The sequence below is a fragment of the Neofelis nebulosa genome, chromosome 7 (assembly GCF_028018385.1).
Source record: "Neofelis nebulosa isolate mNeoNeb1 chromosome 7, mNeoNeb1.pri, whole genome shotgun sequence".
Taxonomy (NCBI): domain Eukaryota; kingdom Metazoa; phylum Chordata; class Mammalia; order Carnivora; family Felidae; genus Neofelis; species Neofelis nebulosa.
The window spans coordinates 111,753,610-111,765,712 of NC_080788.1; the positions used below are offsets into that span (position 1 = coordinate 111,753,610).

The 12,103-nt window shown below is 45.2% G+C and overlaps 1 protein-coding gene across 2 annotated transcripts in view; it reads left to right on the top strand.

The window, feature by feature from the left end:
• The window catches only part of MTHFD1 (methylenetetrahydrofolate dehydrogenase, cyclohydrolase and formyltetrahydrofolate synthetase 1), a 62,850-nt gene that overhangs the window by 46,098 nt on the left and 4,649 nt on the right, over window positions 1-12,103 (top strand). For both annotated transcript variants that reach the window (XM_058739293.1, XM_058739294.1), the window contains exons 18-25: window positions 456-596; window positions 2,480-2,548; window positions 2,822-2,933; window positions 3,032-3,171; window positions 5,680-5,721; window positions 8,040-8,140; window positions 8,963-9,140; window positions 11,437-11,544. In XM_058739293.1, the coding sequence (XP_058595276.1) occupies window positions 456-596; window positions 2,480-2,548; window positions 2,822-2,933; window positions 3,032-3,171; window positions 5,680-5,721; window positions 8,040-8,140; window positions 8,963-9,140; window positions 11,437-11,544 (891 nt within the window). The remainder of the gene's footprint in view (window positions 1-455; window positions 597-2,479; window positions 2,549-2,821; window positions 2,934-3,031; window positions 3,172-5,679; window positions 5,722-8,039; window positions 8,141-8,962; window positions 9,141-11,436; window positions 11,545-12,103) is intronic.

Here is a 12,103-nt window from a genome sequence, read left to right on the forward strand (position 1 = left end):
GCTTTCGCAATAAATCCCATGTGTCACCTGTGTGTTTTCCCCCCAGTATTTTTTCCTGGAGGTGGAAGCCCCCAGTGAATATCCTCGTACGTGATTTATTCAAACTGCCTCTTTTTTTGTGGCCATTTATGATGTTTCTTCGATGGAAGAGCTTCTGTGTCGTTTCCTTGTGGGTTAGGGAAACCATCACCACTTGAAGGCTGCCTTCAACGGAGCTTATTTTTTTCCTACTGGAGCATTTATTTTTAAAAATTAACTACTCAAGGTCTTGGAATAATTGATTACACATTTTTGCTCTTGGAGAATTATTTTCATTAAGTTCTTTGTGCACTACTCTGTCATTCTGTCCTTTTAAGGTATTTGTTTAAGGCTTGGATGCAAACAGGGATTGCTTTCGCGATCCAGTCTTCTGGTTGGACGCAGTGTTATGTGTCGTGTCTTTTCCCTGCCGACAGGCCCAGTTTGATATCTCTGTGGCCAGTGAAATCATGGCTGTCCTGGCTCTCACCGGTTCACTAGAAGACATGAGGGAGAGACTGAGCAAAATGGTGGTGGCATCCAGCAAGAAGGGGGAGCCCATCAGTACCGAAGATCTGGTGGGTACCCGGCTGCTGCAAGCTCAGTGACACACCTGTGTCTGTTAGCGTATCTCAGCAGTTACTGATGAATTCACTGTGATTTTCCTGCTTGTAAGAGAATTCGAAATTTATAAACAGTACTTCGTAGCGAGTAACGGGTGGTATGCTCCAGTCATAGACCACAGGTTTCCGATGGTTTGAGCAACACCTTGAACCTGTGAGTATTCCTAAAAGCGGATGTATAATTTCAGTTTTCAGAGAACAGCCAGTGTCCCAGTGAGGTCCTTAGTAGCTGAGCTTGGAGCCACACCTGGCCTCTCCCTGCAGAGAGGCCTCTTGTCACGAGGCTCGCTGACCGCCACGTCCATGCTAACAAGCACATTGGGAACAACTTATTAGTGGTTTATCTGATGGTCCCCCTAGGCTACTTCTGCACTTCAGGGTTATTTCTGAACTGGGTGGTAATAAGAGGTTTGAAATGAGAGAATCTTACAGATTAATTTTTTGAAAGCCTGTTTGTGTTCACGTACACCAAAATGTTCAGCCTGTGATTAGCAGTCTGTCAGTTGAATTCAGAAAAGGGGAAATACTAAGTTCCTGTTTTCACAGCCAATATATGTAAGAAAAATCATTTTAAAGTTTACACCCAGAGGTGTCTGGGTGGCTCAGTCGGTTAAGAGTCCGACTTTGGTTCGGGTCATGATGTCACAGTTTGTGAGTTCGAGCCCCGTGTCGGGCTCTGTGCTGACAGCTCAGAGCCTGGAGCCTGCTTCAGGTTCTGTGTCTCCCTCTCTTTCTGCCCCCCAACCCCCGCCCCTGCTCACACTGTCTCTCTCAAAAATAAACGTTAAAAAAATTTTTTTTTTTTTTCAATTTTTTTTTAACGTTTATTTTTGAGACAGAGAGAGACAGAGCATGAATGCGGGAGGGGCAGAGAGAGAGGGAGACACAGAATCGGAAGCAGGCTCCAGGCTCTGAGCCATCAGCCCAGAGCCCGACGCGGGGCTCGAACTCATGGACCGCAAGATCGTGACCTGAGCTGAAGACGGACGTTTAACCGACTGAGCCACCCAGGCACCCCTTAATGTTTTTTTTAATGTTTATTTATTATTTTTGAGAGAGAGGGATAGAGAGAATGGAAGGGACAGAGAGAGAGGAAGACACAGAATCCGAAGCAGGCTCCAGGCTCTGTGCTGTTAGCACAGAACCTGATACGGGGCTTGAACTCAGAAACCATGAGATCATGACCTGAGCGGAAGTCAGATGCTTAACCGACTGAGCCACCCAGGTGCCCTCCCAGAAATTTTTTTAATAAAGTTTTACACCCAAACCAGAAACTTGGAAACTCCCCAAAATTGAACATGGGTGGGATCCATAGCTCTTTCTTACTTCGTTACCAGTTCGTTCAACTATGGTTGGATGGTTTCAAAGAGAGACCAGATTTTAAGAGTTTGTATTGAACTCCTGGGTAAATTTTCAGTTTCAGCTTTGGGAAACACACACTGAATTTGGTTTTTAGCCATTTCTGCCCAGACATCAAAGTTACAAATAACTCAGTTCTCTAAGAGCTAGCATTTCTGTGCTATAAACCAGTATAAAATGGACTCCCCTCATCAGTCAGCAACAGAGCTTGATTGAGATGCTTGTTTCCAGAGTTCCATGTTTTGCACAAATTCCACGTGAATGTCATTTTCATTCTGTGTGTTATCTCTGCTTAAAATAAGAGATAACTTCATAGTATATCCAGAAAAAAATAAGTAAATGGATGGTATAGCTCAGGTGAAAGTATGGATTGGTGCACAGTGGCTAAAAAAGGAAGACCTGAGAATGTTGAGTTTTGGTTTGAAAAGGTTGGGGTTTCTTGCGGGTTGGAAGCAATGCTCCATGCCTTTGTTTTGTAGGGGGTGAGTGGTGCATTGACAGTGCTTATGAAGGATGCAATCAAGCCCAATCTCATGCAGACGTTAGAGGTGAGCAGAGTGACCACCACCTTCCCAGACCAGTCTTCCGTGTCAGAGCAGAGCGGTTCTAAATCACACTTCTCTTCGGGAGTCAGGGAGTTCTGTACCTGCCCGTGTCTCTCTTCCCATTCTTCCTAACTGTTGTGATCGGGATGCTGCTGAAATAGAAAAGAGGGGGCTTTGTATTTTTCTTCTGGGAAGTCTTTATCTTTTGGATTCCAACTGACTTTCGTCCCCTTGACCATGTTGGCAGCACTGCTCACGATGTCTTGATTTCCATAGGGCACTCCGGTATTTGTTCATGCTGGACCGTTTGCCAACATTGCACATGGGAATTCCTCTATCATTGCAGACCGGATCGCACTCAAGCTTGTTGGCCCTGAAGGGTTTGTGGGTGAGTATTTTTGCAAAATCGGTGGATCAACTGTTTTCCTTTTAATATCAAAGGAGTCGGGATGGCCTTTTTACAGTTGCTTTTCTCCTTACTTACAGTGACTGAAGCAGGATTTGGAGCCGACATTGGAATGGAAAAATTTTTTAACATCAAATGCCGGTATTCTGGTCTCCGCCCTCACGTGGTGGTGCTTGTTGCCACTGTCAGGGCTCTTAAAATGCACGGGGGCGGCCCGACGGTGAGGACCAAGAGTTGGAAGGATCTGATTGTCAGGAATGTTCTGAAGGCTAGGAGGAACTTGGGATGACCTGTGCCTGTTTCTTCATGAAGCTGCTCATATTCTCATGACTAAGAGGTGCCCAAAGCAAGAGGTGTTCAGACGGCTCTCGTACTGGCCGCCTTATCACTCACAGGCACTGGCGGCTCTTGGCATTTACAGATGGTGGAAATGGGCTTCGCGGTCTGTCTTCTGAGGGAACCATCTGATAATATCTAAGCCCCTCCAAGGACATGGGCTTGGCTATATCCACAAAAAGCCCCTTTATGTTTAGACTGTTTTTAAATGAGTCCCATTTTCCCTGTAAATAGTGACGCTGGCAGCCAGCCAACCAAACCATTAAGCCGAGACAGAGGTCAGGGCCTTCTTGAAAGGCACATGCAGGGTGGGACTAGCACGGAGTAGGAGAGAAGGGGAGGAGAAAGGTAGGTCTGCCCTGGACTGCCTCCGGGTAACAGAGAGAAACTAGGTTAGGACTAGCTTATCTTCAACTCCAACCTGAACTTTGTGTGTTCCTGAATTCCTACTGGTTAGAAATTACACTTTTTATCCTATTATTTTAATACCTTTTCTTTAGCACACGTACATGAAGACAGTGTGCTAGTTTTCAGAAATTACTTAAAGAAGTATTAAATTCCTAGCCTTCTTAAATTCTAGAAGCTGGTCTTACAACTTGAGAAATAAGAGCCCCTCTCTTAAAGCCGGTGTTTCTTTTCTTTGTTTTTTTGTTTGTTTGTTTGTTTGTTTAAATGTTTATTCCTTTTGAGAGAGACAGAGTGTGGGTGGGGGAGAGGCAAAGAGAGGGCGACACAGAATCCGTAGCAGGCTCCAGGCTGTCAGCACAGAGCCTGCCACGGGGCTCAAATCCACGAACTGGGAGATCATGGCCTGAGCTGAAGTCAGACGCTTAACTGACTGAGCCCCCCCCCCCCCCCCACCGGCTCCCCTAAAATCAGTGTTCTTTGTGTAGCTATCATACAGCAGTTCTCAGGCATTTTAGTTTCAGAACTTCTTTACATTTAAAATTCTTGAGGCGCTGAAAGAACTTTTGTTTCGGTAGTTATATCGGTATTGACTATATTGGGAATTGAAGATGAGTTACATTTTAACAAAAACAATTTTTTTTTCATGAAAAGTTCTTACATTTCCCCAAACAAAATGTAAGAATCATACACTTTTCAGGTCTCTTCAGTATCTGGCCTAATTGAAAACTACTGGATTTTCATGTTCTGCACGGAATCAGTTGTGTTAGCACATGTCACGTATTCTTTGCAAAAGTCCATTGTACACTCAGTGAGAGAATGAGTGTGAAAAGGGCCATGATATTTTAGAGTTACTATGGAAATAGTCGTGACCTCATGGCCCTGTGAAAGGATTCGGTCCCCAGACCACTCTGTGAGAACCACTGCCATAACGCAACCCCAGGACACCTCTCCAGTGTCACTGGTCCCCCAGGTACCAAAAGCACTCCTAGCCCACGAATGTAGGTTGGACTCCTTTTCCCAGTTATAACCAACATGTTTTCCTCTTGCGCCCCTCACACCATTGCACCTTCTTTCCTCCTGCCCTCATGGTCTGAAACATAATGCCAGACACTTAACTCAGGCAACAGTGAGAGGAGAGCCTCGTACGTAGCCTCACTTCTGTCAGGGAGCCAGACATGCTGCTCACAGTCCCTCATGGAGCTACATGTCAGCCCCAGAACACGGCGGCTCAGGTCCCTGCTTGCCGCCCCGCCTCTCTGGCCCCCTTTGGAGACAGAGGAATGGGAGTGGACCACGCTGGGTGGCTGAAGCCTTGTAAGGCACGCCCATTGTCCACAGTGGAGTCCCTGGGATGAGCACCTTTACCTCAGTGCTCGTCCCTGTGGATGCGGCAGAAGCCAAGCCACCGGCCACCTCCGTGACAGTGAACTCACCACTTAAGTATTCTGACACCTTGAAATATACTCTGATGGAGGGAGAAAATCCTGGGCTGTGTCCCTCCTGTTTTATTGCTCATGCTCCCTAGTTCAGCCCCACAAACTTGCGCATTGGCACCGTGGGCCAGGTCAGGAGCCCATTGCAGGGCCTGTCATAGACTCCTCTGGGGGACATTCAGGGTGGCCTTTCTGACCACTGCCTTTTTCCATACGTGCACCTTTACTTCCGCCCCCACTGCTGTGTGCTTTGCTCACTGAGGTTATGCCCCTTGCCTAGAACACATCCCTTTCCACACCGCCTTCACAGATCTGCCCTCACGTCCCTCATTCAGGCCATAGAGGTTTCCCACAGTGCTCAAACCAGACATTTTTGTTGTTGGTCATATGCCCTAAATCCCTTGGACAGGAAACAACCTTATCCTGCTGTAAACTACCCCTCCCCCGCCAGTATGCAGCTTCTGGCCTTTTACACATGGCAAGGCATCATTTTAAGCTAAAACCGGATTGTAAGTAGAAAATGCCTCTGACTTTGCCTGCTTTCCTTTCAGGTTACTGCTGGACTGCCTCTTCCCAAGGCTTACATAGAGGAGGTAACTTCAGTCATTTCTAACCACTTGTCCTAGAGAGTACGCAGAATCAGCGTCTCTCAGCCTGTTTGGAAATGAGGAGGGTGGGTATGGCTCCTGTGGACAGGGGCACTAAGAGGCCTGCTGTGTGCTGAAGAATCTTATCGAATAAAGTAGGGAAGAAGTGCTTCTAGTGAAACCAGTGGTTGGTTCTCCCATCGGGAGTAGTTTTGCCCCCCGGGGGACATTTGGCAATGTCTAGAGACCTATTTTTGGTTGTTTCCACTTCAGGTAGAAAGTGCTGCTGGCACTGAGTAAAGGCCAAGGCTGCCTCTAAACACCATGTGGTGCACAGGTCAGCCCCACGGCAAAGAATCATTTGGCCCCAAATGTCAGAGGTGGTGAGGTGGAGAAACCCTGCCCTATAGACTAATGACGTTTCTTTCCACTGCCTTAATGCATCGGCTACTTCCTTACCAAATGCCATCTGAGTCTGGAACAAGTAGGGACTTTTTGTGAAATGTCTCTTCCTCTGCGGATTTAAATCCACCTTAAAGGGGCACTATGCAGTCGGGATCCTGGTTATATTTTTCTAGGTAAAGTTTCCCTAAGCTGATTTGGTCTTTAGCTGTCAAGGAGGAGCTCAAAGAAGAACTGTGACCTTGAGCCTTTTCCTCTTTATATCATTTACTACCCAAATCCCGGGAGGCTGTTGGGGTGGTTCTGTGAGAGACAGACCTTCGCATGAGACGGGAAGGTCAGCCGCTGCCACTGTGAATTCAATTCTTCTGCCTTTTGTGGAGGCTTTTGAAGTTGTCAAGCAATCGAGTGCCACTGTTCAAGCCCTAAATGAAGTATTTCAGAAGCAGCTAGAAGAGAATTGTTAGTGCCTTGAGTCTGCCTGTCTTCTGAGTTATGATTTGCCTTTTATGGTCATTTGTCTGATTCACGCGTAGGAGGGGAATTCACAGTTCTGGCCCTCCTGCCACCCCACAGCCTTTCCTGTGTCTAATTAGAGTGACTGCCCCTCACTGGCCCAGCTGGTGTCTTCATTTACGAAATTCTACTTTTCAAAAACTGTTCTCTATCGGTCTTACATATTAATTGGTTTCCATGTGACTAGAGGTAAAGAATTAGCAGTGCTCTTTAGAATACCAACTCAATCCTAATTTTAGTTTTCAACTATTAAAGGAGAAAAAAGCCTAAGTCATGTTTATAACCGTAATTGTTTTCTACCTTTATCTTGCCCCCTTTTTCTGCTCTTTCATTGAATCCACAAACCAAGGGCTATTACTGCTGGGTTTGCTCATGAGCCAGTGTACGTATTTTTACGTAAAACTATTACATTTTTCTCTTAAAGATATCTAATGTATTTTAAGCTTATAATGGTAGCATCCTTTTTGTAAAAGAAAGTTAAGCAATGTAAGGATATAATACACAAATATGAGTCCCCTGAACAGTTTGGTATATATTTGTCAACATTTAAAACATTTCATGAATATATACACGTATTTTTTGTATTTGTCCAGAAGTGGAATTAATGAAGCTGTCCATAGTTTTATAACTTTGGCACACTTTAGTACGTCTTTGACAGTTTCCATGTTAATGCAGATTATCTCACTTTTCATGGCATCTGCATGGTATTTAATAGAGGGTGTATGTCATAACTCACTGGCACAGTCCCCCATCGAAGGAGGTTTGTGTTTGCAGTTTTCCAAGGCTGCAAATAGAGCTGCCATTAACATTTAACATATTTAAAGGTATGTTTCCTTAATGACTTTCCTTTAAACGTCATAGTATTTGGTTATTAAAGGTGGCATCTATCTTCTTTGTCCCGAGTGAAGGTACACGGTTGAGCTCATTAGAACCTTTGAAAGCCTCACTGATCACTTCGTGTTTTCTGACGGCACGTGCGGTGGCTGTGTAATGAACCCCAGGCACTGTGCTAGGCTCTGTCTCCTGTGCAAGATGCTGAGTAGAGTTTGTACCATTGTACCACATGAGTACATGACATCTATAAACACAAGGCTATAAATATAATTTACTTAAGAGCAACTGATTCTCTGCAAACAGCAAATATGCTATTAAGATGTGGTGTGATGACAGCAGCTATGCCCACTCTCATGCTTTCAAGAGAGCCAGGAGACGAGCCTGATGCCACTCCAGTGTTACAGGCTGGCCCAGGGTTATGGCTCCCTAGCGCCCCCTCACCACGGTGTGCGAAATGCATCAGCAGATCTGCCCTTGGCTTGTTCTGACTAAGTGGCTGGCTGCTGGTTCAAGGAGTTCTTTTAAGAAGAACCTGCAGCTGACCTCATGGACCTTTCCTGTTGTTTTTACAGAACCTGGAGCTGGTTGAAAAAGGCTTCAGTAACTTAAAGAAACAAATTGAAAATGCCAGAATGTTTGGAGTTCCAGTGGTAGTGGCTGTGAATGCATTCAAGTAAGTACAAAGAGTAGGAGTCAACGGGACTGTGGAAAATGGTCAGAAAACATCTCCTGGAGCTGACTGTATAGCACTGCTTTTAGCTTTGTTTTGTTCTCCAGCTACTGGTATTGGTTATTAAGCCTGTGTTCTAGCAGCCAATAATGAGAGCCTGTGGTGTGAGCTACACCACAGATGCCACAGCAGACTCGTCACTCCTGCCACTGAAGGTCCAGGGTCAGCTTTGGCTCCCATGGGTCCCCTTCTCTACTGGGTGAAGTGGGTGACACATAGGCCTGAAGTTAAATGTTCTTTGTGTTCTCTAGAGGCCTTTTGTGCTAACAGAAGGTCATAGCCCTACAGAGTTCTATTATTTTAGGAGGTCTGGTGGGACATTATCTTGACAAAGAGTCAACCGTATTGAGCTAGAAGTGTTCGTGCAAGAGGCAACTTGTGTAGGCTGTGTAGGTATTGTAGTGCTAGCTTTGGTCTTGTTATAATGGCCTAACCACAACAGAATGGGAGGAAACGTTTTTAAAAAGCTAGTATTTATTGATTCCTGTGATGTGCCTGGAATGTTCTAAGTATTTTGCATGTGTTTGTCAACTAAGCCTGATGACATCCCAATGAAATAAGTGCTAAGATTAGTCCCATTGTACCACATGGAAACCAAAGCACATAAGGATTAAATAACTAGCCAGGAGTCCACCCAGATGGTAACTGATGGAGCCGGGATTCAAACCCAGTCAGTATTACTTGATTAGTTTCCATTTATCGGTGAGTAGCTCAAAAGAGTTTGTCCTGTCATCAATGCTTTAACACGAAGCGCTACCTTTACAGGACAGATACGGAAGCTGAGCTGGACCTCGTCAGCCGCCTCGCCAAAGAACACGGGGCTTTCGATGCTGTGAAATGCACTCACTGGGCAGAAGGGGGCAAGGGCGCCTTAGCCCTAGCTCAGGCCGTCCAGAGAGCAGCTCAGGCACCCAGCAGCTTTCAGCTCCTCTATGACCTCAAGGTGGGTTACTTGCTATAAGACAAAACAAAAACAAAAAGGAGAAAAAAGCACAGTGAGGTTTCTGTGTGGCTGCCTCTCTTTAGAGCCCGTGTTTAGCGTCTTTAGCCTTGTGAGTTTGATTCCCACGTAGGTGAGTTACACAACCACAGCCTGGGCTTTCAACCCTAGACAGCTTTCTTACCAGTGCATGTTTCTGCTTATTTACAGAGGAGCAGGTCCAGGCAAGAACACTCTGGGAGGTTGGCTCCCGGGCTAACTTTTGGGAAGGCTCATGGTACCTTCTCTCTGCTGGCAGGAGAAAGGGTTAAATGTAGAACCAGTAGTGTAATTCACTACAGCCTTTAACCCAAGGCACCAGCCATGTTGTTGCAAATCGGCAGGGAGCTCCATCATGCTCAGAAAAGCTTTTTGACCACTTCCCAGTACCAGGGGAAAGCTGCGTGCTCCCAAGCTCACCTCCTGGTTTGGGGCTGCCTCACGTGCAGAGAAGCTCTAGTGCAAAGCCAAAGCATCCCGGCAGGTTTTAGTATTCTTTTCATCACTGAGTAACTGCTTATTCTGTGATGCGATAAAGTGAGTTCAGGGAAACGTTGTTCTTATAGTAGGGTTGTGTTTTGTTTTCAGCCATCTGTCCGTGTATTTCAGGATGTGATTAGACATTAAGCAGCATGCTCACGACACCTGGAAACTTTGTTAGGAACATGGGATGGATGTGGTAGTTAATTCTGCTTGTATTTTCCAGGCTGGTTCTGGCTTGGTTTTTAAAATATAGTCATAGACTTTCAAAAATAGCCATAAAAAGGTAGAGGGAAGAAACCCAAGTATTCTTGAGTTTTTAACATTCTCTTGTTTCTGTTTGCCCTTTGCAGATAAAATACACTGACATTTCATTGACATTGTCCTATTGACATTGACATTTTCCCATTAGGCTTTAGTTTTATAGACTGGTTTGAAAATCTGTTCAACCAATCATATTTTCAGGAAATGCCGTAAATGCCAATCTGTACACACATGCAAAGAAAGCATTTATAGGGCCTCTCTCTAAGCTCCATCCTTAGTACCTGAGTTAGGAACCCCCAGTCCTTGAAGACCAGCAGGAGGCCCAGAAGAAGTTGAGTGATAAAGACTTTATCACTCGTTTCTACTTGGAATTTTCTCTGTTCTGATAAACTGGAATCTGCCGCTTTTTGTCTTATTTAGCACCTGTTAGCCTTCAGTCACCCCTCAATGAAAGTACTTTCACTTCAGAAGCTCTGAATGTGCCTCAGCATTTATAAAGCTCCAATGATAAGACACATGGAAAAGCGATCTCTGTCGTGTCTGTATACAGCCGTGATTGAATAGTCCCCTTATTTTTGTCCATTATATAAAGCCTCTCCTTAAATTGGCACTGTGTGGCTCCAAAGGAAATTTTTATCTTTATAGATTATTGCTCCTTTCAGAAAACAACATTCGCCCGATGTGTCCTGTTAGCCTTAGTTGCCAGGGAGCATAGTCAGGTTATTGCCTAATTTTAGTACTTTGCTCATCCAAGGAGCTTTCCTTCCCATTTCCTCTAGGCAGTCTCTCCTTAACGCGGTTTGCATTTCATTCCCCAGCGGAGCAGCCCTGTGGAGGGGGAGGCTCTCGCTGGGTGAGAGACCACTGGCCTCCGTGCCTGGCACTGTTTGTTTCAGGTGCCACACAAGTCATGGCCTTCTGCAGCACGCCCGGTGCATGTTGTTGTGTAAGTCACTGGGGTGTTTTTTTAATACGTAGGTGATTTTGTTTTTATGGCTATTTCTAAGCAACAGTGGTTTGCAGTCACTGCCTTATGTTAAAAATAGCATCTGCCTCTCACATAACAAACTGGGAGTTCTTGGATGGATGCTGGTAGTCTTTCGTCAGGAGTATCCCAGGTCTGGTTTGACATGAGTCTGATCTCCAATATTAGAACACTACTTTGTATTTATGAAGAAATAATTATTCTTGGGTAGTCAGCAGTATTGTTTATGACGTACCTAGGGAGGTCCTGAATATACATAACACATGTGTGCGCGCACACACACACACACACACACACACACAGTAACTTTACCTCTGTGGGACGTTTTCCACGTATAAAATCTGGAGCTTGATATTAAAAAAGAAAATGTTTGTAACCCACATGCACCTCAAACTATTTGTGTATCTGTATGTGTATGTGAAAGCATCTTCTCGCCCTTGTGGGAACTCGGACCTAGATCTAGCTGTGGCCCAGTTCAGCATCATCATGTGTGTCCAGTCATGGCATCTCCCCCTCTTTCCTGTGCATTAGCTTCCAGTTGAGGATAAAATCAGGATCATTGCGCAGAAGATCTACGGGGCCGATGACATTGAATTGCTCCCCGAAGCTCAACACAAAGCTGACGTTTACACAAAACAGGTGGGTGTTTGGTTGGTTGGTTCTTTTAACTCTTTACAGAGCAGCCTGGGTGTCAGAGCCCCTGAGTTCTCCCCACCCTGCTGGGCACCCACTGCCTCACTTCTCTGGGTGACAGTCTTCTTCCCTCTGGATACTGAGCTTGGATTAGGTGGTCCAGTTCTTTATCTACCCAGAGGTGGTATATGAACGCGTAGAAAAGCCATGGAGAAATAGGAAGTGTCTTCCTCAAATACTGAGAGCCTGCCTTCAGTTGTGTCCTCACATCTGCTCCAAACTATCATTTTTAATAGGTTGTATGGATGAAAATAAAATACTCGCTTTTGGAATATGGTTGTGGATGTTTACCTCCCTCACCCAACAGTGATTCTTTTTTTGGGGGGTGGGGGAGGGTCTAGAATACAGAGCTTGAGGTCAGTGAGGTAGAGGTGTATGTAAAGGAAATTAGATGTTTTATTGTTTTTTATTTTCTTAATATTTATTTTTGAGAGAGAGAGACAGAGTACGAGCAGGAGAGGGACAGAAAGAGAGGGAGACAGAATTTGAGGCAGGCTTCAGGAGC